Raw genomic sequence first — 27,415 nt, forward strand, 5'->3', positions numbered from 1 at the left:
GGTATCATAGTCCACATGTCCATGTGAGCTGACCACTGGATCTTTTCTGGGCTTCGACTTTGCATGATGATATTTTAATGCCTTCCGCTAAATATAGCCCCTCACACAGAGAGGGAGAGGGGGCTACATGCACACATGGAAGTCAGGATGGCAGGATGGTATGGAGATCCAGAAAGCAAGGCCATGTGTGTGTTTGTGTATGTTTGTGTGCGTGAGTGAGTGAGTGAGTGAGTGAGACAGGTAAAGAGACATGCAGTTTGCCTCCTGCAGCTCAGGTTACCAGAGGACACAGAAAGAGACAAGAAAGAGGGAACTGAGTGCTGTGATTCAGAGGAGCAAAGAAAGACTCCTCGAACTCATAATTGATGTGAAGGTGTTGGATGCCAACAGTCTGTTTGCGAGCCAGCAAGCAGGAGAGACAGCTGAAAGTCAAGAGGGAAACAGGGGCAGGTGAGGAGAGAGCTGATGATTGAGAGGCTGATGGCCTGAGAGCACATCGGAGGAGTTTTACACATTCCCATCACATTTCTCCAAATTCGTGTCTTATATATGCATTCATTTATTTATTGATCTACCACTGGATTGGACACATTTTAACACCCCCTTATGATAAAAAAATATATTCTTTCAGTCCCCCAAAAGTAAACAGATGTGTCAGAAAGCACTTCCTCAGCCACTGTTCTCTGTATAACACACTCAGTAGTTAACTAAGATTTCAGATACTGAGTAATAATAATTATTTTATTTTTCATTCATAAGCAGGTACAGATTTGCGTGACTCTATTTTTAACATCTGCATTGCATTGTGGGATTGTTTGCAGGTTGTAGTGTTTATTTAATGGACACTACACAATTTGCAAAATAATCGCCAGAATGTTGGCATGTTGGAATTGTACGTTTCTGCAGACCACAGGTATTTTACTTATTTGTGCATTACTATGTAGTGGATACGTTAAAACTTTGAATTTCTTTATGTTTCATGACACTATGGCTAATGTGTGGTTATGTTTATAAACAAACAATGTGGTTATGTTTAGAAAAAGATCATGTTTTTTCTTAAATTACCTGCTTTTTGTGGCTCTTTCACAGCAGGAAACTCAGTGATGTCTCAGCAAAATACAACCACTTTTTGTGTCTCTGTCCCTCATGCAAACACAGTGAGGACTGGCTAAAAAACACCCATGTTTTGTGACTAAAAGGCTGCTGGAAATGCAGCAATGACTTGCTAAAAAACAACCAGTTTCATTGGTTTTTATGGTCTCAATCAGTGGTCTGCAGCTTGGCAGTCATCTTGCCCAAGTGACACACCTTTCATCTCCTCCACCTCCTTATCACATATCAGCACTTATACTATGTCACTTTACAAATGTTGATATATGTAATAGACTTAGGCGGTATCAAGGTGCTACAGTATACCAGGTTATTTAGATACCCCAAAGGTATGTTTTTCAATACTGTCACAAATACAAGCTCTCCTCTTTCTATGAGGTTAGTCTCTGGTCTCTACTGGTGGAACAGGCAGCTGAGCTGAAAGACACTGCACCTCATGGTGGAGGAATAAGTTACAGAACTGTAAACAGCTGGTGGCCAGCAGGCAGAGGGAGACTGCAGGGAATAACAGCATGTTTTTTTTACATCTAACTTGGTGAATTAAATATTTATTTTGACCAATTTTGAAGTGTGTGTCATGATGAGAATGTTATTAAGTCTTGTCAGTCTTCCGTGACCAACAGAAAGTTGAATTCAAAAAGTGTACAGTTTTATTTCTCTGTTTAATCATGAAAAACCCAAGGACACAAAGATAAATGAGTAGATTTTGGTGGCCATAGGTCAAAGTTCATGGTGACCTTGTCTGTCTTATTCTTGTGAACCCAATATCTCAAGAACACCTTGAGGATTTTTTTTTCAAATTTTGTGCAAATTTCACTTGGACTTACTGATTGGTTAAAGGTCAAGGTCAATGTGACCTTACATCTATCTATTCTTAAATGTGTTATCTCATAAACATCATGAGGGAATTTTTTTCAAACTTGGCAAAAACGTTTGAATAGACTCAAGGATGAACTGCTCAGATTTTGGTAGACAAAAGTCAAGGTCACAGTGACCTTGCATCTGTCTCATTCTAGTGAAAGGGATATTTCAAGAACACCTTGAGTGAATTTCTTCAGTTTTGATGAAGTTCTGATATTTTATATCTGAGAGGACAAAGGTCAACTGTGGCATCATAATGTTCTGCAAAAACACTTTTCTGGTCATTACTCACATCAAAAGGAGAGACATTTGGTGAGATACTGAATTGTGTGTCCACCTTGAAACTGTGATAGTAGAGATCTTCTGTGCTGTGCTAGTGTTCTACTGCAGTGACCTAGTTTCAGGTTCAGCAAACTGGCTATCAGGTCAGATGCTGGCACATAAGGAGTGAAAAGCCCATTAATGTTGCTTTAAGATTATGAAAGGCTTCATAAATGACCGAGTTCACAGGCAGTCTGTGGAGGTTAGCTACAACAGTGGTGGTGTGCTCCGATTTGATCCAGTTAGCATGCAGCTGCATTGTGTGGTGACTGCAGTGGATGTGCACAGTCTGGCTGAGGCACAACTGTGATGAGGACAGGCTCAGAACCTGGAATGCCTCATGTTTTAAACACTTCACAGATGAAGGAAAGAAGATTGGACAATCCTCCTCACTTGATTATTAGAGCTTGGGTTAGATGTTGACTTCACAGTTAATACACTACTCATAGTCAGAGGAAGACTTTTAGGGAGTTGATCAGTCTGCGTTGTCTCTGCGTTAATCTGTGTTTTCTGCTTGGATTTTGTCTGCTCAGAATATCTATAGAGGAGGAGGAGTGAAGCTGTTGGAGCTGCTGTATTGTTATCACACAGAATGTGGAGATTCCTGCGATTTAATCCAGAGCACTCTGCTGGAGAGACACTGACAGCTTTCAGGGGGTAATCGAGGACAGAGGGATGGAGGGATGTGGTGCTACTGTAAACAATAGAATAAAGGATGGGGTCGAAGGAGGAGACAGAGAGAGGGAGGGAGGGAGGAGGAGAGTGGGGTTATGGGAGTTTGTTGAGGGACTAAGCTGATTTGCAGTCAGAACATGTGTCTTATGTTTCTTATTCCATCTCACAGTCTTCCCCCCCATCAGCCCATATTCTATCCATCTATCTATCTATCTATCTAGCTATCTGTCTATAATATACTGTATTCAGTCATTTGAGGTGTGAATGTACGCACATTTATTTGAGTGCTTTACTTATATTCTGAATATTATTAATTTCACAGCTGTTGTTTGTGATACAGTTTTACAATAAACTAGGCAGTGCTGTTCAAATATAATAAAAGATCATGTTACTTTCTACTTTCTATATTTCTCACCTAAAATATTGACATAACTGGAATATAAGACCGCCAGCCGCCATTATTTCAAACAGACCATTCCACGTCACACCAGATGCAGTGCATTCTAGTAGTTGTAGGTTTCCCACCTCTTAAGCAAAAGCACACCTTTTCTCTGTTTTCTCTGGTCATGTCACACCAATTTCTAAAGTATTTGCGTCTTTCTACTGCAGAGACGGACTAGTTTTATGCCCTCTTTATATCTGTGAAATACTTCTCTAAGGTTCCGCCCCTGTGCCGTCAGCTGCCGGAGCTCCTGGCACTGCCAGCATAGGGGGGAGGCAGACAGATTTCATCTGCACATACACCCCCATACCGCAGTGACACGAATGTGGCTGAAAATTGTAAAAAGTATCCCTAAAAAAACGTGGTCTACACCTGCTCCATAGCAAGAATGTCCTCAGATCACCTCTGTGTAATCACCAGAAAACATTAAATCTCATTGCCTCTCAGGGTTTCCATACTTTTGTTATTTTTTGTGTCATATGAATAAACTGATTTGATGTGATTTGGATCATCAATTTATCAGATGGATTATCATTTTTCCCACCAACAGAACTTAGAGGTATTTATTGCTCTAATATTCAAGTCTTATGGTTGTGTCCTTTCTCTCTCATTCCCTTATCTTATACATAGATGATCATCACTGTAAACACTAAAATTATATTGCAAATTAATTGGACCTATACCGCTGTAGATCCTTTTCAGTTTTAAATGCATCCAAAAGCACATAAATGATCATTTTACTAACAAAAGGATTATTCATGGGTGCCAACGTAAACTAATCTGATGAGAATACTGACGCACCTCTTAAACTGACAGTATTTAAACTTTTACAGTTGCTGGTTTATATCACTTTGTTAAAAGAAATCAGTTGTATGGTGATATTAATCTCCACTCCGAAAGTAATGCAGAGATCAGTATGTTTATAATAGGTCCTCAGAAAGGTACCTGTGATCATCATAACACCACACGTTCTTTATTAACTCTTAAGGCTTATTATGTTTCCGATGACCTATATGTGAAACATAAGGGAAGCAGTTTGCTGTTATGTTGGAGGTTAGAGGGCTTGTGAACGAGTTTACTCTGTTTAGACCGATCAAATGTGTGTCTGCGCTCTTACATTGTTGGTCTGCACTGAATGTGCAGGTTCCATCAACTTTTATGTTTTCTTTATGTGCTCATATTTTGTATCTTTGTTACATATTTCATGTGTATGAACAAAATGTGATGTTTTTTTGTGGTTTTATTCTGGCAAACCTGCTTTCTGAATAATACAAGGAATATTTTGAATTGAAATTAATAGATGACCTACAATGAGTGAACAGACAAAGAGAAGATGAATGATAAGCAGTTGGTAAAACCTGTACTAAAATATGTCAGTTCAGCACCAAAGATTGCACACAAAAAAACAAGCAGATAATTGGTGACAAGCTGCGAGCAGCTCGACTGTTAATAGACTCTGTGTGGATTAGACACTGGGCTTTCTGCTTCTGCTTTACTGAGCAGCCAGTCTCAGTCTGCAGTCTGTTGAGCTATGCCCCATACTGAAATAACGCCTGAACTAACATGTCATATGATCTGCTTTCTTTCAGGGCCAGAGTTCAAAGCTTCTTTGGTTGCATACATTTAGTCACAATCACATCACACTATATTCATAAAGTGCAGGCTTTATTGCAACTATTCTCTTACTGTTGTTTCCATTAACTTCTTTAAGTTTGTATTCAACACAATACACTATCGTCTCAATAAAATGTACCGAAACAAATGTAAATGTGACAGCGCATGTAGATGCAGCAGCCTGTAGCTCCTCAAATCCTTGTTGTATTTTGCTATATTTTTCTATTTTTTTCAACACCATGGCCCCTTCTACTGAAGCATGACTTTTCTACAATGGAGAGGCACTTATCAACATCGGGAAAAGTTGTGTAGATCTTGGGCCAATGCAGCAGACCGTGAGATGATCTCCACCAACAGCATACGCCAAGCGACAAGTCAGGAAAAGAGAAGAAGACGAGAAACGAAACCTAAAGCACCGAACAAAGAGAAGGAGAAGAGCCGGTATTAGGGTGAGGCTGACTCAACCTGGACTGAGAGATGTTCTTCTACCAAGCCTTCTTCTGGTTAATGTCCGCTCGCAGGAGAATAAGTGTATGAGATGTGATTGAGGCTCAAGCAACGGGAAATCAGAGACTGCTCCATGCACATCTTCACATTGTGGATTAAGCTGTTCCACTGGATGGCTGGACCTTGTTTGGAGCCATAAGGACACAAGACTGATGAAAATTCAAAAAATGCACTGCAGGAATTGAATGATGCCACCAGCAGCAACATCACCAAGCAACCAGATGGAATCTTCATAGTAGCTGATGATTTTTATTAGTGCACTAGAATAAACATAGTAATGACAACGGAGATTCAAAATGCTCGGGCGTCACATGATGAATGGAGGCTTCGAATAGTTCCCAAAAGTGTCTGGTGCGCCATTCGAATAAATTGTACGGCGAGACAAAACTCTTATTTTCGCTAAATAGCAGTCAATAACCGCATTGATTTCCAATATACATGGAGCACATTGTATGTAGTTTCATTATTATATTGTTTTTTTAAAGTAAAACATGCTTGTATTTGAAGATTAATGTTAACAGCCAGGGTTAGATTAGACTGATTAATCTCCCATTGGGAAAATTAACACATTTCAGCAGCTCAATAGACAGAAAAAAGTGACCGAGCGCTAAATAAGGGTTAAATATGATTAAAATACAAAAAATAAAATATATTTTAAAATACAAAATATATAAAATCTATATACATACACACACACACACACACACACACACACACACATATATATACATACTGTATATGTATAGTACTTACTTACTATATGTAAAATGTATAATTACATAGTATAAGTATGATTGATGTGGATTTGACATATATGGTTATGCTGACATATTTTAGATTTACCTTACTATGGTAAAAGAGCAGGTTGCTTTTTATTGATTATATATATATATATATAAACGTGTATTTTATTTATCTTTTTCTTTTTACTGACTTACTTATTGCAATTAATTAATTTCATTAATATCTAATAAACTCAGAAACATAAATGGCACATTAAGCAGTTGGTATAAGTCCTTCTTTTGTGGTGTAGATAGTCTCCACCATGCTTTGCTGTGTTGCATGGGGACGATCCAGGTGTGTAGAGAAAGGCACGCTGACACACTACAAAAAATATGTGAGGTTATCATTTTCAAAAACTGCATTAGAACATTTTACACAAACAAAGAGCACACCATTCTTATAAAAATAAGAAACAGGGAAAGGCTTGCAGGAGACAGGGAGCTGACACGATGAGAGTGCTGTCTTAGTGCAGGGAGTCTCCAGGCTCCATTGTAGCTCTTTTACTGAAAGAGGGAGAGAGAATCAATGGAAAATAAGCTGAGCTGTAACATAATAAAGACAAATGGAGTCAACAGAATCACAAACGTAAGAAAATTCACCCATAAATTACGTTTCTGTTTACAGTAATGTTTTTTACATTGTCATTATGTCATTACATTACATTGTCATTACATTAGTCTCAAATATGCACTCTTAATCCATATCAGTACTTATGTACCATAAAATAGCACTCTGCTATCAAGCACCATGTTATTTTTAACAAAGCTGACACGTAACTCACTCTGAACAGTAAAATAAATTACACAAGCCTTTTCTCCCCTTTAACTCCCCAATCTTAGATGAAATTATTAAAAAGCAGGACATTTTAAATTAACAGGCTGTTAGCGGCTAACAATATGTGTACAGTATACACAGTACAACGTTAGCTTACCCTGTTAGCATGTCTGTTATTGCTTCGTAAATCTACTAATTTAGTGACAGATAATCCAATATTATGCTTTAATGCACATATTTATTTCGCTAACATAAGCTGATAATATAAAAAACGATTCTTGAGACATCTTACTCTGTTAAAGCCCATCACAAATGGTCTTCTCTGCTGTAACTCCACTGCGCTGCTAGCAATTAATGCTACTTAGGGTAACTATTAAGATGCTCCCCATTCCGTCATTGCTGTGAAAAAAACGGTCCATTGGAGCCAACGGAGATGATGCGACTCTCTTAAAGGGCTCTGGTTTTAATCAGCTCATTCTTCAACTCCAAAGATGTAGCAGGATCAAGGACAAATTTAATTTCATTTTTTAAACTTTGTATAAAAATGACCAATAAATTTAACTGCTACCTTCTAAATGTGCAACAAAAAAATGTATCATTTTCACAGTGAAAAATATCCTTGGTTTGTGTTTTTTCATTTTACATGAGTTTAATATATACATTCAAGACCATTTCAGAGCCTGCCTTCACTCCAGGAAGGTTATGGATGGAAATATAAGTATTCTATATGATGGATACAATTTTTTAAGTGATTAAGTGATTTGAAACTGTAAATGCATCTTGAAACTCCTCTGCAAGTTCATTAGTACAAGCAGAAACTAACCTCTATCTACTGGGTGGAATGCACCAACCTGCTCTCCTGCTGCTCTGCTGTGTTTAATATGCGCTGGAGGCTGAAATTGTCACTTTCTTTGGTGCATACTGATACGTGTTCTGCTGTGTGTCTGTGTATGTGTGTGTGTGTGCTCGTGTGTGCCTGCCACTTTAGATGATGTGTTGGCTAGGGATGCCGGTGAGTGTGTGATATGTCTAGAGGAACTGCAGCAAGGGGACACCATAGCCAGACTGCCGTGCCTCTGCATCTACCACAAAAGGTGACACACACACTCACACACACACAGATTTGAATCTCCGTCCGTTATATAATTTTGCACTTCTTCTAATTAAATCCACTTACTGCACTCCAATAAAGACATTGCTTAAAGATGGACGGTACCAGTTGCCTTTGATTTAGAGGTCATTCATATTATATCATTGGACAATGAAGGTGCTGTGTGTGTGGCATTTCCAAACACTGATGTATCATTATATGATAAACTGTGACAGCTTGGTATAATGATCATATTTAATGACAGGAGGCTGCAAAGAGTGCTTCGTGTCAGTATATTACATCTTCATTTCTCATTTTGGTTTTAGTAAAAGACACAAACACATGAAGATGTTTGTTTGTTCCTTTGCAATACTCTGCCATCACCTGAACCTCCTCTTGCAATGAAAAACAGCACCCCCTTCCTGCTTTGTGCCATAATGAATTCAGATGAGGAACTGTGTGGGACATTATTCAGAATTACCTTTCACATTCACATATGAAACCAACCTTATTCACATACACAACTGAAAACTACACACACACACACACACACACACACACACACACACACAAGTTAAATGCTTTCACACACACAACTGAAAGACTTTCACACAAACAAATAAATCAATTAGCCTTTCACACACACACACACACACACACACACACACACACACACACACACACACTAGTGAAATGCTTTCATGTAATACAGACAAAAGAATTCACACACACTCGTGAAAACCTCTCATAAACACAGCTGAAAATTTCAGCTGAAAGGGAAGACATTTCAGTAGAAATGTGTGAATGCTTTTCACTATATTGTATGATAGCATTTCACTAGTGTGTGTGAAGACTTTTCACTATATTATATGAGAGCATTTTATCAGTGTGTGTGTGTGTGTGTGTGTGTGAAAGGATTTCAGTTGTGTATGTAGGTAAAATAATTTCATTTGTTTGTGTGAGAGCATTTTAGTTGTGTGTACGAAAGCATTTTAGTTGTGTGCGTGTGTGTATGTATGGTTTTTAGTTGTGTGTGGATGTAATAATTTCAGTTGTTTGTGTGAGAGCATTTCAGTTGGGTATGTGAATGAGGTTGGTTTCATATGTAAATGTGAGGTAATTCTGAATAATGTCCCTTATGACCCCTAATATCAATCCTCTGAATCCACTCAGAGGTTATCTTATGACCTGTCTTTCATGTGTCATCTGTGTTTGCAGTTGTAGGCTGTTGCGTAGACTTGTTGTTTGACCAAAGAACTTGATGCCTGTGTATCCGTAGCTGTATAGACTCGTGGTTTGAGATCAATCGGTCCTGCCCTGAACACCCCTCTGACTGACTGACCACCAGGCCCACTCTGAATACTGTTCAAGGTGAGACACAGCACATACACACTACCGTCTGAATGCTAATTACTGAAAGAAAAGATGTGCATGTAAACCAGCATAGATGCTCATATCAGTTTTGTATTCAGATTCAGATATGGTACAGTCACTGTCTTCATCCAGTAATGATGGATTGGATCATTAATGAATATCAATATTATAATAACATCTCAATCCTCTTGAAATATTAATGTATTCATTTATATTTTCTATACAAAAAGTAAATGTAAAAATATACATTTCCATACAAAATCTAATATACATAAATATCAGTATAGTTATACACCCTTTATATATACACACCTATATATATTGATATAATATACATATTTACAATTTGATTCATCAGTAATATATATTTATATATATATATATAATATATAATATATATATATATATATTCTTATATAAATATAATCACTCACCCATAACCTATATATTTTCATAACCTCAGATATAAATATTAATACATCATCTGTAACATGTCATTACCTACATTCTCCAGGTGACTGTTAAGCCCCCTCCTCCCTGTACCTTGTAAAAATCGTTTGTTTATAGATTTATTATTAAACTGGGTGATGTTTGGACATTGTTTCAGATCCACATTCAGTCTATTCCAAAGTCTTAGCCCATTGGTCGTTATACAAAATCTTTTCATTGTTGTTCGATAGCTGCGACTCTTAAAATTTAGCGTTCCCCTTAAATTATACCCCCGTCTCTTTCGTGAAACATGTTCTGTAACTGACTTGGTAATAAATTCTTTCTAACTTTGTAAAGAAATTGTGCCATATGGAATTCCACTATGTCATAAAATTTTAATGTTTTAGACATTACAAATAATAGATTGGTGTGTTAACATGACTGATGGCTTTTTTTGCAGTGTGAATAGTGGCTCTAGTGAGCTTTTATATGTATTGCCCCAAACCTCCACAGAGTGTGGAGTGATTTGTTGTCTAAAAAGTGCCTTGCTTTGGCCATTACAGAAATGCTTCTAGATGTGCAGATGTATTTAATGTGAGACTTCCAGCGAATTTTGTCATCTATTATCACCCCAAGGAATTTAGTTTCATGTACTCTTTCTATATTAACACCCTCTGTCTGTACCCGTGCTTGATGATTTGATTTATGATACTGTTTCCAAATATCATAATTTTTGTCTCGCACAAGTTTATTGATAGCTTCTTTTGTGAAACCAGTTTTGCTGAATTCTAAAGTGATAATGTCCAAAAGTTGCTGTAAACACCTGATCCAACTATGTTTGTGTCATCAGCAAATAAGATGAATTCGAGTATTTGTGATATTTTTCATGTCACTGATGTAGATGATGAATAGTTTCGGGCCCAACACTGACCCCTGTGGTATGCCACACACAATGTCCAAACATCTTGACTGGTATTCTCCAATCTTCACAAATTGCTTCCTGATTTTTAAATAACTTCTCAGCCACTCTCTAATTTATTAATTAATATTTCAAGATTTATTGTATTGAATGCTTTTTTTAGATCAATAAATACCTCAACTGCATATTTTTTTTATCTGTGGAATTTGTGTTTTCTTCAGTGAGTTCAATTAAAGCTTGTGATGTTGTCCAGTTACTTCTGAATCCATATAGATTGTCAGAGAGTAAGTTATGCTTCTCCATGAAATTGTCTAATTTGTTATTAAAAACTTTTTCCAAAATTTTTGAGAACTGTGGGAGAAGAGAAACTGGTCTGTAATTTGTGAAATGGTGTTTGTCTCCAGTTAGTTAAGTGTGTTTGCATGCTAACTAGTGATGTCCTGATCATGTTATTTTTGCTCCTGATACAGGTCCAAGTTACTTAATATGGACTATCTGGCGATACAAAATTACAGACCGATATTTCTCTTTTCCTAGGTAACACAGCTGCACAGTGAACATTTAAAGTGGGCTTCTTAATAATTATTACAATCAATGCAATCTATAGCTTATGCTTGAAAATATTAAAAAATGAATAGCTCTGCAATGCATTAGCCTATTGTTATTTTTATTTATTGATTTATTTATATTACAAAATAAAGTGTAAAATGACAAACTCTTCCTTTAATCTTTTTAGTCTGTCTTGGGGGAGTGTCTATCCCTGTACTCTCCAGTGTGTGTCACTTTGGTGCAGCCTGTGACTGAGTTTGTGAGACATTTTGTTGATGTAATAATGCAGTTTGTGAGAGTTTAAAATTGAAGTGGAATGTTCAGGTCAGTATTGTAGAAATTAGAGTGGACACCACAGTTCTTCCTGAGGGAACATACGTGTGTGCACCAGACTTGATGGTATCTATCCAGCAGTTTTGAGACATTTATACTTTAAGCCAAAACTGTTAAATTCAATTGCCATCAAATCATCAATAAACAGTCCCACATGTTAAGAAGGTTAGAGTGAAACGCTGGTTTGTGCACCAGTTAACCCCAGAATTAAACATGGAACTTAATCCAGATCAGATACACAGTGAAGGGTCTAAAATATTTTTAAATGTTTGTATCTTTGGGCCTCATGCAAGACACAGTACATCAACAAATTTTCTCTATTTTTGCTCACATCAGCGATTTGTTCTTAATTTGCAAGTACATTGATTTTGGGATTCATTTGGGATTTTTATGTGTTGTTATTTTTGCTTTTCTTTTGGTAAGAGAAAATTTTGTGAGAGGTCCAGAATACTCATACTGAGATAAGAGAACATCTCGCTTTCACCGGCCACAAATTGTTGTCCAACACAAGGGAAAATAAGTTTTACATTTGAGGAAGATTTATAAAATGCATGTATATCATTTACTCAAATTTAGATGATGTTTCAGAATAATTGCAATGACTGGAAAGAAAAAGATAAACTTAGGGACTAAAGATATACCACTATACTTGCATTGATTCCAGTTCCTGTAATTTCAGTTACTGTGCGTCCCTCTGCTGACCAGAGCTGGAATGTAACTAAGTACATTTACTCAAGTACTGAACTTAAGGGCAGATCTGAGGAACTTTTACTTTACTGAAGTCTTTAATCTCAGGCCACTTTCCACTTCTACTCCACTACACTTCAGAGGGAAATATGGTACTTTTTACTCCACTGTTATGAGATAACTACTTTACAAATTCAAGTTTTGGTGCTCAAACCATATAAAAATATAGAAGTGCAGCTGAAACAACTACTTGATTAATGAGAAAATCAACTGGCAACTATTGTTATAATCATGTCATCATTTTTCCAGCTTCTCATATGTACTGTAGGTATGAGGACTTGTTGCTTTTCCTTTTCATTATTTTTATTATTTTGATTTATGAAATTTATTTAAAACTTTGCATCTGGAGTTCACTTCTTTTATATTTTCTCCTACCAGAAAATTAAGCGACAATCTTAGGGAAATTTAAGAGAATGTTGCTGTATGAGGCCCACTGTTTCCTGTCCTAAATGTTGGAAAAAGGGTTGCTGGGAGTCAAGAAACATTCAGACTTGATTTGGCAATAAAAGTATCATTATTAAATGATTGTCGTCTAAGCCCCTCAGAATGTTTCTCATCTACTAATATGTTGTTTGATAAACCATATAACTAAAAGTCCTGCATCATTTTCCCCACTCTCTGTGTGTCCACCTGTGTGTTCCTTCCTCTCCTCTTTGTCTCCAGGACATCTCGTGGTCCTGCCATGGATATCTGGACACAGACGCAACCAAATCTGATGAAACAATGAAAGCAATTAACACATGCTCATCCTGTCAGAGTCCATCATCCTTACCAAGATAATTATTCCTTGTGAACTGAACCCAAAAACCGTGTCTGACAAACCATCGTACATTAAAGGGACCCTCCCGAGACTTCCATCTGACATCTGCTGATGAGACTGCTTAACCCCCCCCCCTCCTTCCCTCCCCTCTCCATGCTAACAGAGTCCCTTAAAGGGCTTCATCAGCCTCAACTCCTCCTCCAAGTCAGCGGCCTGTCACCTCCCAGAGATGCTCTGGTCCTCGCAGGCCTCCAGCAGCTAGCCCTCCATCTTGTGTCTGGATCCAGGCCTGTTAGTCATTAGGTCCAGCCCTTCCATGGCCTTAACTGGGGAGAGGAGAGGAAGCAGAGCGAGGATGGGGCATGAGCCAAGACCAGGGAAACCATACAAGCCAGAAGGAAGACAATGAGGGGGAGGAAACCAACAACTGGAGGATTGCTGAAGCTGGCTTTGAGATCAGACTTTGATGTTAATCGGCAGGCCTCTCGTCTCTCACAAAAGGACTCCAGCTCGATGTGATGTCCCTTCATGATAGACTGGGTACCAGTGTGCTTCTTTCTCATCGTTCTGTGCCCTTCCTCGCCAATTTGACTCATAGGAATCAAATCTAAAGTCCCCAAAATGCTTCTTAGATTTGGTTTGTGCACACCTGAGCAGGCAAGAACAAACTGGGATGTCAGCGGGTTTTGTATGTACATGATGGGGGTGGGGGGTCTTAAGGTGGACTAGAAGTGGAGAGGAGCAGTGTAAGCATGCTCGGTTCTGGTTGGGAGGGAGGAGAGGGCCAGCAGTGTTTACGCTCCTACTGTGTAACATGTGTCTGGATGCTCCAGTGTCAGGCTTCACATGGTATGTGTATGTACACTATGTGTGTGTGTGTGTGTGTGTGTGTGTGCGCGTGCGTGCATGTGTGTGAGAGAGAGAGAGCTTGGAAATGTGACAACATAGCTTTTTGCTGAAGCCTAATGTGTGTGTGAGAGAGAGAGAGGCAGCGTGAAAGGTCAGTGTCGAGGGCTGACTGGGACAGTGCTGTGTGTGTGTGTGTGTGTGTGTGTGTGTGTGTGTGTGTGTCTGTGTATTGAAATGTTTACAGTGTAAATGTCCATGTTCCCTGTGTGTGCGACTGGCAGTCCTCCCTTTACTTTGCTGATGTTTACAGCTCAAGAGAAGCGACATGACATATTGTAAATGACACACCTAACCTCTCTTGGTTCTTTTTTTTCCGATCTGCCAGATTTTTCATGTGACCACGATTAGTCATTTTCTCGAGAGTGACGGCGTGTGTGTCTCTGTTTGTGCATGTGTGTTTGAGTGTGTGATTCCAAAGGCGCCTGTTGGTCTATGCTACTGTCAGTTCCCCACATTGTGTTTCTGCTAGAGTAGGTCTGGCTGACTGCGACTGGAGATACGAGCCACTCAGACCCAACAAAGGACTCTGTAATCCCACTGCGGATCCACTGGATGGGGCTTATTTATTCATTTGTTCATATTTAACAATATTTGTTTAATATCCCTATCATGTGAGGTGTTACCCACTCTTCAGAATGCCAAGAGCTGATGTATGAAGACTTCTATAAACCAACATACAAACAAACTGCATTAACAAAGCTACTGTAAACAAATGGTGGAATAAATTGTGCTAGATGACAGACTCTATTTTTATTCACTCTCCTTCTGTGAGCCAGATACAAACACAAAAAGTGATGAGCGCTGCGTTTCCCATCAAACATCAGCTATAACACATACATCATGTGTATCATAGTTGTATATTAATAGGACATGGCGTTACAGGTAAGTCGAATGATTAATCCACCCCTGAGTCATCTCTCATTCGGAACAGTCAGAAACATTTAACACACTCCAGAAGTTAGTTTGTACAATGGAGGATTGGGGTTATGCTACAAAAGAAACAAATGATGACTTTTTTTTGAGAATAAAGTTATAATATTACAGGAATAAAGTTGCAATTTCAAGAAAAAAGTTGTAAAATTATGAGGACAAATGTCATAATATTACAACATAACACACAAATATATATGAAAATAGTCACAATATTACAAGATTAAACTCCTAAATATCCAATGGATGGACAGATAGATAGACAGATATATAGATAGACAGGTGCAATCACAGTATGTATTAATATGGTGGATGGCTCTATACAATACCCATGATCCTTTGCCACCATTGCAAAGGAGAAGAAGTGCAAGATTACTTTGGTCTTGCAACTGGAAGTTAAGCATGACTTCACAGTTAGTGATTTCATCTAAAAAAAGATGCTGAGTGTAAAAATGAGCTCTAACATGCCCCGTGATTGATCAGATTTCTGCCAGGCCCAATTTAAACTTTTACCTTTAACCTTTAATGTCTCATTTTAACTAATTTCCTGGCTCCTACATTTGTGTTCATGCATCACCTCTCACATTATCTTCTTTCTGCCAATCATATTTGATGTAGGCCATGGTAACATGGATGTGACAACGGTTATGGACTGAACCATGAGTGTGTGAAGACAGATGGTTGGTGGCCATCTACACTTTGTTTTGATCGTTAAATCTATCAGTCACTTTAGGTCTTGAGGTATAACTTTGCACTGAAATGTTTTAACCATCCGTGTCAGCGTGTGCGTTCGTTGCCATGTGCTTTGTTGCCTTATTATAAGCATATGCAGTGTTAGAATATTTAGACGTGGAAGTCCACTGCAAAGCAGCACTATGTGGTGACATGGGATGTGTTGGATTATGTGGTCAAGGTTGCAGCTTAGCAGGTGGCACCTTGTATGCTAGCCTCAGCCACCAGTGTGTGAATGTGTGTGTGAATGGTTAACTGTAGTGTTAAAGCGCTTTGAGTGCTCAGTAAGACTACCATTACATTCAGAAAACAATAAGCATCAATAAGGTGACTTACATTTGGCTTGTGGAAATGCATTTGTTTTTAGAGAAAGAAATGTCCCATGGACATGAATTCAGACACTGATCAGAAATGAAGTTCTCTGGTAACATCAAAGAGTGACTCTTAAAAAGTCAAAATTATCTTGGAAATCTTTGTCTTTGTCATCGCTTTGCAGTCCTTAAACATTAGCATGAGCATATGTTGTTAATTCACCAGCAACACATTGATTGATTTCATATTTCGTGAAACAGCTGCTTTTTGCAGCCATCATGTCCAGCTTTAGTCCAGTCTCAGTGTGCTATGAAATTGTAGTATTAAATCCCACAAAGGTACATGGTACAAGGTAGATTTATTTGTCATTTTTCTTCATCTCGTGTTCATTCTGTGGTTATGATGCCACTGAGCACCACTTCAAATCAAGTGTTCCAGTCAGTGCTGAGTCCTAGTTAAGGCCATGACACACAGAGGGTTTCAGACAGAGTGGTGTGAGGATCAACACCATGCTGCATAACAGTGGGCCTTAAGAAGCCAAATAAGAATGGTAAGTGCTAACCACTGCCTGTTTGTGTGACACAATGTTCCCTGTGTTTCATGGCCTGCAGCTAATGGAGGAGGATGATCTCTGTGGGAAATGACGTGCTTTAGTCTGTTTACAGAATGAACATAGCTAATAAGCCAGTCAGACTGCTGCTACAGCAGACAGTAGCCCTGCTGCGCCGCCTGCCTGCGGCTCACACACACACAGCTGCGACAACACACTACCCTCATTTCACATGGACTCCTCTCATTTACCTTCTCTTATTTCATGAATTATTTTACTTTTTGAGGTTTTGGGGGTGAAATTCTACTACTAGTACTTCTACTACTACTACTACTACTACTAATAATAATAATAGTAGCCTAATAATAATAATTAGTATTAGTATTAGTATTAGTATTAGTATTAGTATTAGTGTACATTCTCAGAACAGGAGAGTGGGGAGCTGTAACTTTGTAGTGGTAATGTTCTGACCTCTAATGGCTGAATATATAATAGCACCTGATTTTTTCAAATTTGTAATTATTTACTAATTTATTTTAATAAAAAAGGTAAATTTAGATTATTCAATCATTTCACTTTTGGAACAGATTGCAAAACAGTACAGGCTGCCTATTTTTATTTACAAAATATTTATTTATTATTAAAAAATATATATTAAAAATTATTATTATTAAAAATAAGAAAATATAATTAAGAACCATCAATTTTAAATATCTGGTTGATTCCACAGTTTAACAGTGTACAGTTTAAATCATGTATAGGGTAAAAAGACCAACCACTACCTAGTTTCCAAAAGTTGTTTCTAATTAAAGAAAGTTTACATGATTTGAGAGGAAATTGTATGTAGGACTAACACAAAAAAATATAGCTAAATTTATGGAACAGCTGTAGTTAATGGAATTAAAAACATGTAGATAATTCAATAAATTATAACACATTTTAAGAACGACATACTGAAGAGATAAGAGATGGTAGAACAGAGAGGGGAGCTGGCACAGTCAGGCAGGGTACGCAGATTGGAAGGCCACTTTTGATAGTATCTTTTGTTGTTGTTTATTAATATTGACGTGTTTTCTTTTTTTGTTTGTTGTTGGTTTTGTGTGTGTGTGTGTGTGTGTGTGTGTGTGTGTGTGTGTGTGTGTGTGTGTTTCAGTAGAATTTAATTTTTTGTTTGATTTGAGCGATGTGTAGATGTGGAGAAGAAATGGAGAATATTGCTGTTTCAAAATGTTTTAAAAAAGTTTTTCACTTTAATTTATTTATTCATTTTAAAGGGGTAGGATTTGATAAGTATTTAGGCCTACTTTCTGCTACTACTTTTTGGACATTAAATACTTATGTTCTTTACTGAATATGATGGCTATTCTGGTGTTGATTTTCTTACATGTATTTTGCATGTTCAAAATAAAGATCTAAACTAAACTAATTTCAAAACTTAAAACAGACAAACAAACAAACAAACAAACAAACAAACAAACAACAGCAACCTTAAGAATATACATCAGTTAAAAAAAAAACTTTACAAAAGCATGAGTAACAGATGTTTTTGAGTGAATTGCAGCACAATTCTCTTTGGACATTGTGCTGCAGGGGTCAGCACAATGTCCAAAGAGAATGAGTCTAATCAGAAGAGACAAGGGGCTGCCATGTGCTGAAGCTTCTAAGAAGAGAATGAGCAAGAATGAAAAGGTGGAAGTGCAAAAGTAGCCGCGGTAGAAAAGAAGTGCAGCAAATCTAAATATATATGAATGGACAAGAAAAGATATTCACATTTATTGCCATGGTTGTTATTGCCATGATTGTTATTGCCATGGTTGAGGTCCAAATACAGGGAAAATCCACTGGCCACTGTACACAGTTTGTGCTGCGGAACTGAAAATATCAATATCCCATGAGTGGTGGTAATGGTAATGTCAACGGCCATAAAAACATGGATCTATTGCATAAAACTTTTTTTGACCGATTCGATTATTAGTGCCTGTGGACTCGACCCACATTTATTCGACTGCTCTGGTCTAGATCTTACAGCAGCGCTCTGATTGGTTAGTAGGTTTTGGCGCCGGAACAGTAAGCAGGAAGCGTTGTAAACACGGGAAAAAGAAACAGGAGGAATCTGCTTAGTGTTTCATTCGACTTATTCGGTATAGTTCATCTTTTGGCCTCATTCAGACACAAAATGGAAACACAGTCCTACCTGCCTGTACAGCCTGGGGTGGGGATGGAGGAGAATTTCCTGTCTCTCGACGATATTCTGCTGTCCCATGAGAGACTTCCCATCCGGACAGAGTGCCGCTTCCCCCGGCTGGGCTTTCTGGAGAAGTCCGGGGACACGCAGGACATCCCAGAGGTTGGTCAACTTACGGCAGAAAATGTCGTGATAGTGATTCAATTTACGCCAAACCTCATGTAATATTTTTTACAGTTCACTCTGACACCAGCCAGGACCTCTGTCAGGGGTGTGGGGGATCCTCCACTGGCATGCTGTTTTATGCACTCTTATGTATACCAAAAGTACAAAAACAATTCCCAGTGTGATTTTTTTTTTTTTTTTTTGTGAATTAGAAAATGATTTGGTTGGCAACCTGGCACCCTATTGGAAGCCAGATTTGGCCCACGGGTAGTAAGTCGAGTGTCACTGTCATATAGTATACTAATAAGTTAGTCAGAACCCAGCAGTGAAATATAAATATTTTAGTAAAATGAAATGTCTTTGTTCTGTTATTGGATCGCCAAAGTGAATCCCAGTATCAAGCAAAAGATGAGGAAGGTTACCACCCAATTTAATGGCAATGAAACGCTACCTAAAGAAGAAAATTATATATATATATATATATATATATGCCCTTAAATACATTTTTATATACTAGGGCCAGGCAATATATCAATATTATAGCGATATTGTGATACACACAAGATATCATCTTAGATTTTGGATATCGGTATATTGTAAAGGTTATTGTGTGGTTTCAAAGGCTGCACTATGGTAAAGTGATGCAATGGTTTGACCTAACCATACTGTACCAGCTGTGTTGTTATTTACCTTCAACTAAATCCATGAATACTGATGAATATTTATCAAAAGTCTCACTGTGTTAACATTTTGTGGAAGCACCAATAGTCCACAATATTTGATCATGTGATGGTGTTTCACACTGTGTAATATGGATCCTTGTTGTGTATCATGATTAGTTTATCCAAATAAGATTGCTTGACCATTGTTACAGCTACAGGCAACAGAATGCATACCTCACAACATTGTGCCCCCGTTAAAAAAAAATCAACATGACAACAACTTCACATTGTCAATAGTGCATGTTGGCTTACTCATCATAGCAGTTTGTTTAATAGCTGTGCTTTTCCTAGTACTAAATGTCTGCTGTGATAAATTTCAGTTTAAATGCATTTAAATTTATTTAAATGCTTAAAACTAGATACAGTGGATCAGGTCAGGTAAACCTATGTCTGCACTGACACATATGCCTGCAATATAGACCCTGACTAAAGTCCATTTCTTTTATCTCAGGGTACGAAGATGGAACTTCCTCTGTGGCTGGCCAAGGGGCTGTACGAGAAGAAGAGAAGAGTGTTAACAGTCGAGCTTCCCAAAGTGTACAGAGAGGGCTGGAGGACTGTGTTCAACGCTGACCCCAACGTGGTGGACTTGCACAAGATGGGGCCCTACTACTACGGCCTGGGATCCCAGATGCTGCACTTTGACAGCCCAGAGAACCCAGAGATCGCACAGACGCTGCTGCAGGTGAGCTACATTAACACACAAGAGTTCATCTAACATAAGAAAGCACCAAAGAGTGCTAATACTGACTGTCAAAACTCATTGCTGATATCAGCATTAGGACTGGGTGATATGGTTGTTAAATAATATCACAATATTTTCAAGCTGTATCGTGATACACAACATATATCTCGATATTTTGAAATCTCCTCTAATGTAAACTGCTAAAATACAAAATTATTATATGAACTACAGTTACAAATAAAGTAGCTACTGCCATAACAATGTTTGATAAGCTACTGTTATAATAAAGTTTAATAAAATACTGTTATAATATTGAATAAAGTAAATAGTTTAAAAAGTAATGTTATAGTAAAGTTGAATTAAGTATTGTAATGATTAAATAAATCAAAGCAGAACCTGTGGTGCTTTTATTTTGAAGGAACAGGCTTCTCTAGGGCTGGAAGTGTTGCTGTTTTTGCTGTGGACTTGAAGCTTTTGGTTAATAGTCTGATGTTAGCTGAAAGTTAAACTGTGATGGCAGTATGGGGATTCATTCACTGCGAGCTGGTAACAAATAAACAGCTCTACAGTTCAGGGATTGCAAAGATTTGCAAGTTGCTCTGGTGCTCCATAGTTACAAAATGTGACTAAATAGTTGCGATCGGAGCTCTGTAGATACAAACGCTTCACCTGCTCACATTACCGCCACCACCACTCATTAAGTTAGACTGCTACCGCAGCAGCATTAAATCTGATGATTTATTCTCTGTAAGCTGGAAACAAACTAACAGCTCTCCAGTTCAGATATTAAAAGTATTTTGCCAATCACACTGGTGTTCCTTTGTCGCAAAATGCGACTTAATAGTCACAGTCCGGAGCTCTGCAAAAGATAGCTGATATGATTTTCCCACAAAAAAGTTCAAAATACTCAGTATACATTTTTACTCTTTGGTTTTCGTGCGGACTAAACAAGCAAGATACAGCATGTCAAATGAGAGCTTTAGAGCTGCTGCTTGGTGAAATTTGTTACCTCTGGACAGAGCTAGGCTAGTTAGTTCCCCTGATTCCAGCCATGAAGCTAAGTTAAGCTAACTGGCTGCTGGCTGTTGCCTCATTTTTAAGGTTCAGGTATGAAACAGGGATCAATCTTCTCATTCAACTTTCAATTTTTATAAAAAGGTTTTGTTACACCCAAAATGTTTGAAATAGAAAGTGATGACGGCTGCATCAAACAAAAGTCACCGAGGCTACTCAGAAAGTGAGGGCACACTAAGATTTGTTACTTTTTATGTTTTTGCAGATGTTTGCTGCAGGTGTAAGTCCTAATGTCAGAGAATTTCAGTTTGTGGTGTTAGATTTCTGGCCCACTACAGAGTGCCTTAGAGTTGCCCTGGTTCTCTTGTTAAAATGCCTATGGGATTTTTCTATTGGATTTTGTATCATTGCAGTAATTAAGCTCTGTGGTAAACAAATGTTTATGATGCTCAAATTTACTACACTACAGTTGCTCTGCCACCATTACGAGGTTGTTAAGCCGTGTTCGGTGGGGTTCAGCGTGAAAAGGTTCTGTAGTCTCATTTAGCTGCTTGTTAGCAACCACATTCTTCAAGAGAAATAGAAGTGTTTACTGACATTTTATGTTGTAGACCAAAACATGGTCATCTCTTCAGCTTCTACCCACAGACCTGATTTCAGACAGCTAACAAAAAACACATAAAAAAAACTGTTAACTTTGAGACGATGGAACCAGAGGTGGAGATTGTCTTACTGCACAAAATATGTTTGTTTACCACTAATTTTCGACAATGATCCAAAATTTCAAAGGAAAAATCCTAGAGGCTTTTTGATGAGGGAACCAGGGCGAAGCCAACAGAATAACATCATCTGTGGGGCACTCTGTTGGTCTGATCAGGTGTGTAGCATTCTGGTAGTTGTAGGATTTCTCTCCCTTGTATAAAAGCATCATTTTCTCTGTTATCTCTGATCATCTAGCACCAATTTCAAAAGTATTTGCATCTTTCTACTTTAGAGACAGTCTAGTTTTATGTGAGGGCCTTCTTCATATCTATGTAATACTTTAATCACAAAACACAACCGCAAATCAGAAAACACAGCAGCAAATCAGAAAACACAACAGCAAATAAGAAAACACAACCGCAAATCAGAAAACACAGCAGCAAATCAGAAAACACAACTGCAAATCAGAAAACACAGCAGCAAATCAGAAAACACATCCACAAATCAGAAAACACAACCACAAATCAGAAAACACAGCAGCAAATCAGAAAACACAGCAGCAAATCAGAAAACATAGCAGCAAATCAGAAAACACAACCGCAAATCAGAAAACACAACCGCAAATCAGAAAACAGAACCGCAAATCAGAAAACAGAACCGCAAATCAGAAAACACGGATAATTCTAAGGTACCAAAAACTCATAAATTCTTTCAGGTAATCATACACTAAAGAACACATTATGTTCCATTTCTGCCATTTCTGCCCCTAAATACTAATTGCGGTTGTGTTTTGTGATTGTGACAGTAAGGGTGTTCTATTAATGACCTTTAACTATTACACTTTGAAACGGTGGAGAGCGACTTCAGGTGTTACTGTTGACCTGTGATAAAGACTTTATAAGCTGGTAATATTCAAAGAGTTTATTTATTTATTTATTTTTATTTCTCCATGGATGTAAAGTCAGATTGAACAGCCCCGATGCTTTGCTACATTTGGTAGATCAACACACAAATAAAAGCAGATTCAAAAGTGTAGCCAGTGTTATTTAATACATTACAACTAGGGGGAGCAGTCAGATCAGAAAACATGTCAGACTGCAGGCTGTCTGATGCAGCTGTTACCAGGCAGATTATCTCTAATCTCACTGTCTGACAGACACAGACAGAACACTATAAGACCTCTCCATGGCCCAACACACCCCAAGGCTTTCACATATTTTATGTGGAAAAAAATTCCATTCTTGTTGTTTATAACCACCACATTTTTCTTGTACTGCACTCAGACACCTTTGACCAGTATTTAACCTTTTGACCCTGAGCAAATTGGTTTGATTTCTTTAAAAAAAAAAAATTAAAAAAAAGGAAAAAAACAACAAGCAACTTGTCACAAAAATTTTTTAAAATGTTGACAAATGACTAAATTTTGAAAAATATATTTTTAAGCTAGGTTAAAAAAAAAAGCCTTCTTCCAATGTCTTTAAAAGAAACCAAGTCAATTTGCCTAGGTTTAAAAGGGTTAAACAGATGAGTGAAACAGAGCTTGTTATGAAGATGCGTACAACTTCTGGTGCTCTAACTGTTTAATACAAATAATGCATAACTACATTTCTATGGAGACTCTCTAAAATATAAGCCAGGTGCTCTGCTAACTAATACTTCACTCACCTGGAGAATAAGAACAGCTACATCAGGATGCTGTTTTTTACTTTAGCTCAGCATTCAACACAATCTCTCCCATGAAGTTGATTGGAAAACTTAACACTCTGGGCTTCAGTACAACACTCTGCAACTGGATACTGGACTTACAGAGAGTTCGATTGGCACTCACATCTCCTCTACGTTAGTACTCAACACCGGAGCCCCCCAGGGCTGTGTGCTCAGCCCCCTTCTGTTCAAACTGTACAACCATGACTGCACTCCCAGACATCAGGAGAACGATTGTGAAGTATGCAGACAGCGACAGCACCATCACCTGCCATATTATTAACAGCGGTGAGAGTTCATACCGAGGTAATCAACAGCCTTGCAGAGTGGTGCACAGAGAGAAACCTATTGCTCAATGTCAGTAAAACCAAGGAGCTGGTGATTCTAGAAAGAAGGAGGCAAAGACACATACCCCTGTCTACATCAGTGGAGCTGAGGTGGAGCAGGTGAACAGCTATAGTTTCCTTGGAATTACTAAAACTGAGAACCTATTGTGGTCATCACACATTATCACTCACGTTAAAAAAGCACAGAAAAGGCTCAACTTTCTACGGAAACTTAGGAAGCTAAATTTCAGAGCAAGATTCACGTAAACTTCTTCAGAGGAGCAATAGAAAGCATACTGACTGGAAGCATCACCAAGTGGCATGGTTTGTGCATAGCCTAGGACAGGAAGGCTCTACAGTGTGTGATTTAAACTGCCCAGAACATCACTGATCAAATTTACAGAGCATCAGTGACCTCGATGAAGTGAGGTGTCTGCACAGAGCCCAGAAGACACTGAAAGACAGCAGACAGCCCAGCCGCAGTCTGCTCACCCTGCTGCCATCTGGAAAAAGATACAGAAGTATCCACTGTAGCACCTCCAGACTACAGAGCAGCTTCTTTCCCCAGACTGTGAGACTCCTCAACTTCAACCTTGAACGCCAAAAAGATGTAGCAGGATTTAGGATTAACTTTAGTTTAATTTATTCTCAAATCACGCTTAAGAAAAATGACAATAAATCTTCCTTGTACCTTGTACAGGAGAAAGTATAAACGGCAAGGTAGAAGCTATGATTTCCATTTTATGGCTGGTTTAAAGACAATATAGCAGCAGTAAGATGTTGGAGGCAGAGGAGCTAGCTCTGGACACACTATTCGATGTTTCAGTATTTCTAAGATTTTTTTTTCCTTAATTTTGAAGATGGTTTAGCCTAAAGGCAGGTAACATGTAATTCTACATATCTGAGGTTTAACAATTTTTTTTTACATCAAAGGCAACTGCTGGTTCATAAACTAGGTCACCGATTAAAATGCTTTCAGCATGCTTTGATGTAAAAGACCTGGTTTGAAATACTCCCACCTGTACCCCTACATTATGCTGTCTTTGTCTTCTCATCCAACTGGTGGCAAACTGTTGACGTTGTCCTTCCTCCAGACATTCATCGGCCGCTTCAGAAGGAACATGGACTCTTCCCAGAACGCCTACAATGAGGACACATCTGTGCTGGTGGAGCGTCTTGACTGTCTGGAGAAGGCTCTGTTCACATCAGGACAGAGCGGCCTCAACGGCTTCCAGAGCTGGGAGAAGGGCCAGGCCTCTCAACTCACCGCCTCCAGCCTGGTGCTCAACTACCGCAAGAGGAAGATCACTGATGTCCAGCCCTGACTGCAGCCCGCACCTAAACCAAACAGACACTGCTCACATGTCAGTCAGTTCTGCAACGCATGACAGACCCTCCTCCTAAATGCCGTACTGTTGTACAGAGAGAGGAGGATCTGCAGTTACCACCTGCCAGCCACAAAATGCCTGTAAAATGTGTGTTAGAATGATCAGTGAGAGTCACCCACCACACTGACTGGATTATTGAGACAACAACATTTGAATGCATTTAATAACGGTCTGAGTCTTTCTCTCAGCTGCTGGAAACACTCCTGAGCTGACGGTTTCCAAGCAAAACAACCGAGTAAACAGGCCGTAGATTAGCTGTCTGTTCTGCTCATGCTCTAAACAAAGTGGATGAGTCTAAACTAGAAATATTCCCTTTCCTTTCTCCCTGGCCTCAGGTATAACTTTCCTAATAAGAGATGGTTAGTCACATGTGATGTAGGGCATGCTGCTGGTGTGGGTGGATAGACCTCCCCTCCCTCATGGAGGCAGAGTCACTGGGAACATGACTGACCAATGAACTGGTAGGACAAGTTTTGACCTCATTCCAGGAGACAGTGAGCTTATGTAAATCTGTAAATGAGTGTTCATTTGATTGTGAGGCAAGATTATGATGTGATACTATAATATGTTCGAAAATAGAGCAGTAAATGGAAAAAAGGACAACTCTCTTCTAAAGAAATGTTCCGGTGAGCAAGCATTCACAATAGCAGGACCGTGAAAGCGTTACACCTTTGTAAAAAAAAAAACAAAAACAAAAAAAAAACATAAATAAAAAGGCTTGTATGACAATAGTATGTGGTGTTATATGCAAAGAGAAGACGTGACAAAAAGTTACGAAATTATGTCTGTAATAAACATGATGTTCTAATACCTGCTTCTACTGTCTACAAACACAGATCAGGCTGCAAGCCACCATTATATGACAACATTTAGCCCAAATATCACCTTACATGGAGACCTGCCAGGAAGCCTTGTTCCAGTTCACCCTCTTTTCCCATAATGCCTACATCGGATCAGAGGGGGCATTTAGATGAGACCAAAGATGGCTCAGGTGGTAAACAGCAATAAATGTTATCCTTTATTAAAGTTACCAAAGCTCCATTGAGCCTTGAACTTCTGGATAAACATCAGTTCTCTTTTGCTGCATTCAGACACTTTTCAATGGCATTAAAAACTGTGAAACCTGTGGAATTGTTTTTCTCAAAAACAGGAAAAACATAATGAGCGAAATGGAAATTTTGGGGTGGGGGTAGATATTAAAACTGGGGGGAAATGTCTAGAAAACTATGTTCAAGATACCTCTTAATTACATATATAAAATTATGTTGCAAAAAAGGACAAAAATAGCACTTTTTTGAGGCCACTTTCTATTACTGTTTTATTTTTTACGAAAGGGTAGAAAATGCGCACATCAATAAAACTTTGAGAAAGGTGCTGGACCCACACAAAGTACAAGCAAAAATTATATATTTTGTTTTACCTTTTTTGTCAAATTTTGTTCTTTCTAATTTAGTGCTATTCTTAAGCCATTTCTTGTTAAGTGTCTTGTCAACCTCTTCCTGTGTTTTTGAAGGAAATCGAGCCAATTTGCTCAGGTATCAAAGGGTTAATTGATCATGTTACATCTACTTGAGTAGATGCAAATGGAAACATGCACATTTTTTTGTAAAAATCTGGCCATCATTAGGATGAATTACGAGGACAGTCTTTATGAATGGACTTCAGAAACGTCGATTAATATGTGGTTACAGATTTTATACAGCTCAATGCTTTTCTTAATATTTTCTTAAAGGTCCAGTGTAAAGGATTTAGGGGATTCATTGGCAGAAATGAAACATAATGTGTTCTTTAGTGTATAATTAC

At 38.3% G+C, this 27,415-nt stretch overlaps 2 protein-coding genes across 3 annotated transcripts in view; both read left to right on the plus strand.

Annotated features, from left to right (window-relative positions):
* znrf1 (zinc and ring finger 1) overlaps positions 1–14,937 on the plus strand; it is a 75,660-nt gene extending 60,723 nt beyond the window's left edge. Inside the window, exons 3-5 of one of the 2 annotated variants that reach the window (XM_042496875.2) lie at positions 8,076–8,181; positions 9,457–9,548; positions 13,192–14,937. In XM_042496875.2, the coding sequence (XP_042352809.1) occupies positions 8,076–8,181; positions 9,457–9,514 (164 nt within the window). In that variant the 3' untranslated portion in view covers positions 9,515–9,548; positions 13,192–14,937. Of the gene's footprint in view, positions 1–4,998; positions 5,275–8,075; positions 8,182–9,456; positions 9,549–13,191 lie in introns of those variants that run through there. The other variant, XM_042496876.2, reaches the window with a different exon arrangement.
* A 3,816-nt stretch (positions 14,938–18,753) lies between these two features.
* gins3 (GINS complex subunit 3) lies at positions 18,754–26,804 on the plus strand. The gene is made up of 3 exons (XM_042496546.2): positions 18,754–19,068; positions 20,245–20,478; positions 25,319–26,804. The coding sequence occupies exons 1-3, from the start codon at positions 18,898–18,900 to the stop codon at positions 25,547–25,549; spliced, it is 636 nt and encodes a 211-aa protein (XP_042352480.1). The 5' UTR covers positions 18,754–18,897; the 3' UTR covers positions 25,550–26,804.
* Positions 26,805–27,415: the final 611 nt, after the last annotated feature.

The sequence above is a fragment of the Plectropomus leopardus genome, chromosome 7 (assembly GCF_026936395.1).
Source record: "Plectropomus leopardus strain MGB_pleo_1.0 chromosome 7, ASM2693639v1, whole genome shotgun sequence".
Taxonomy (NCBI): domain Eukaryota; kingdom Metazoa; phylum Chordata; class Actinopteri; order Perciformes; family Serranidae; genus Plectropomus; species Plectropomus leopardus.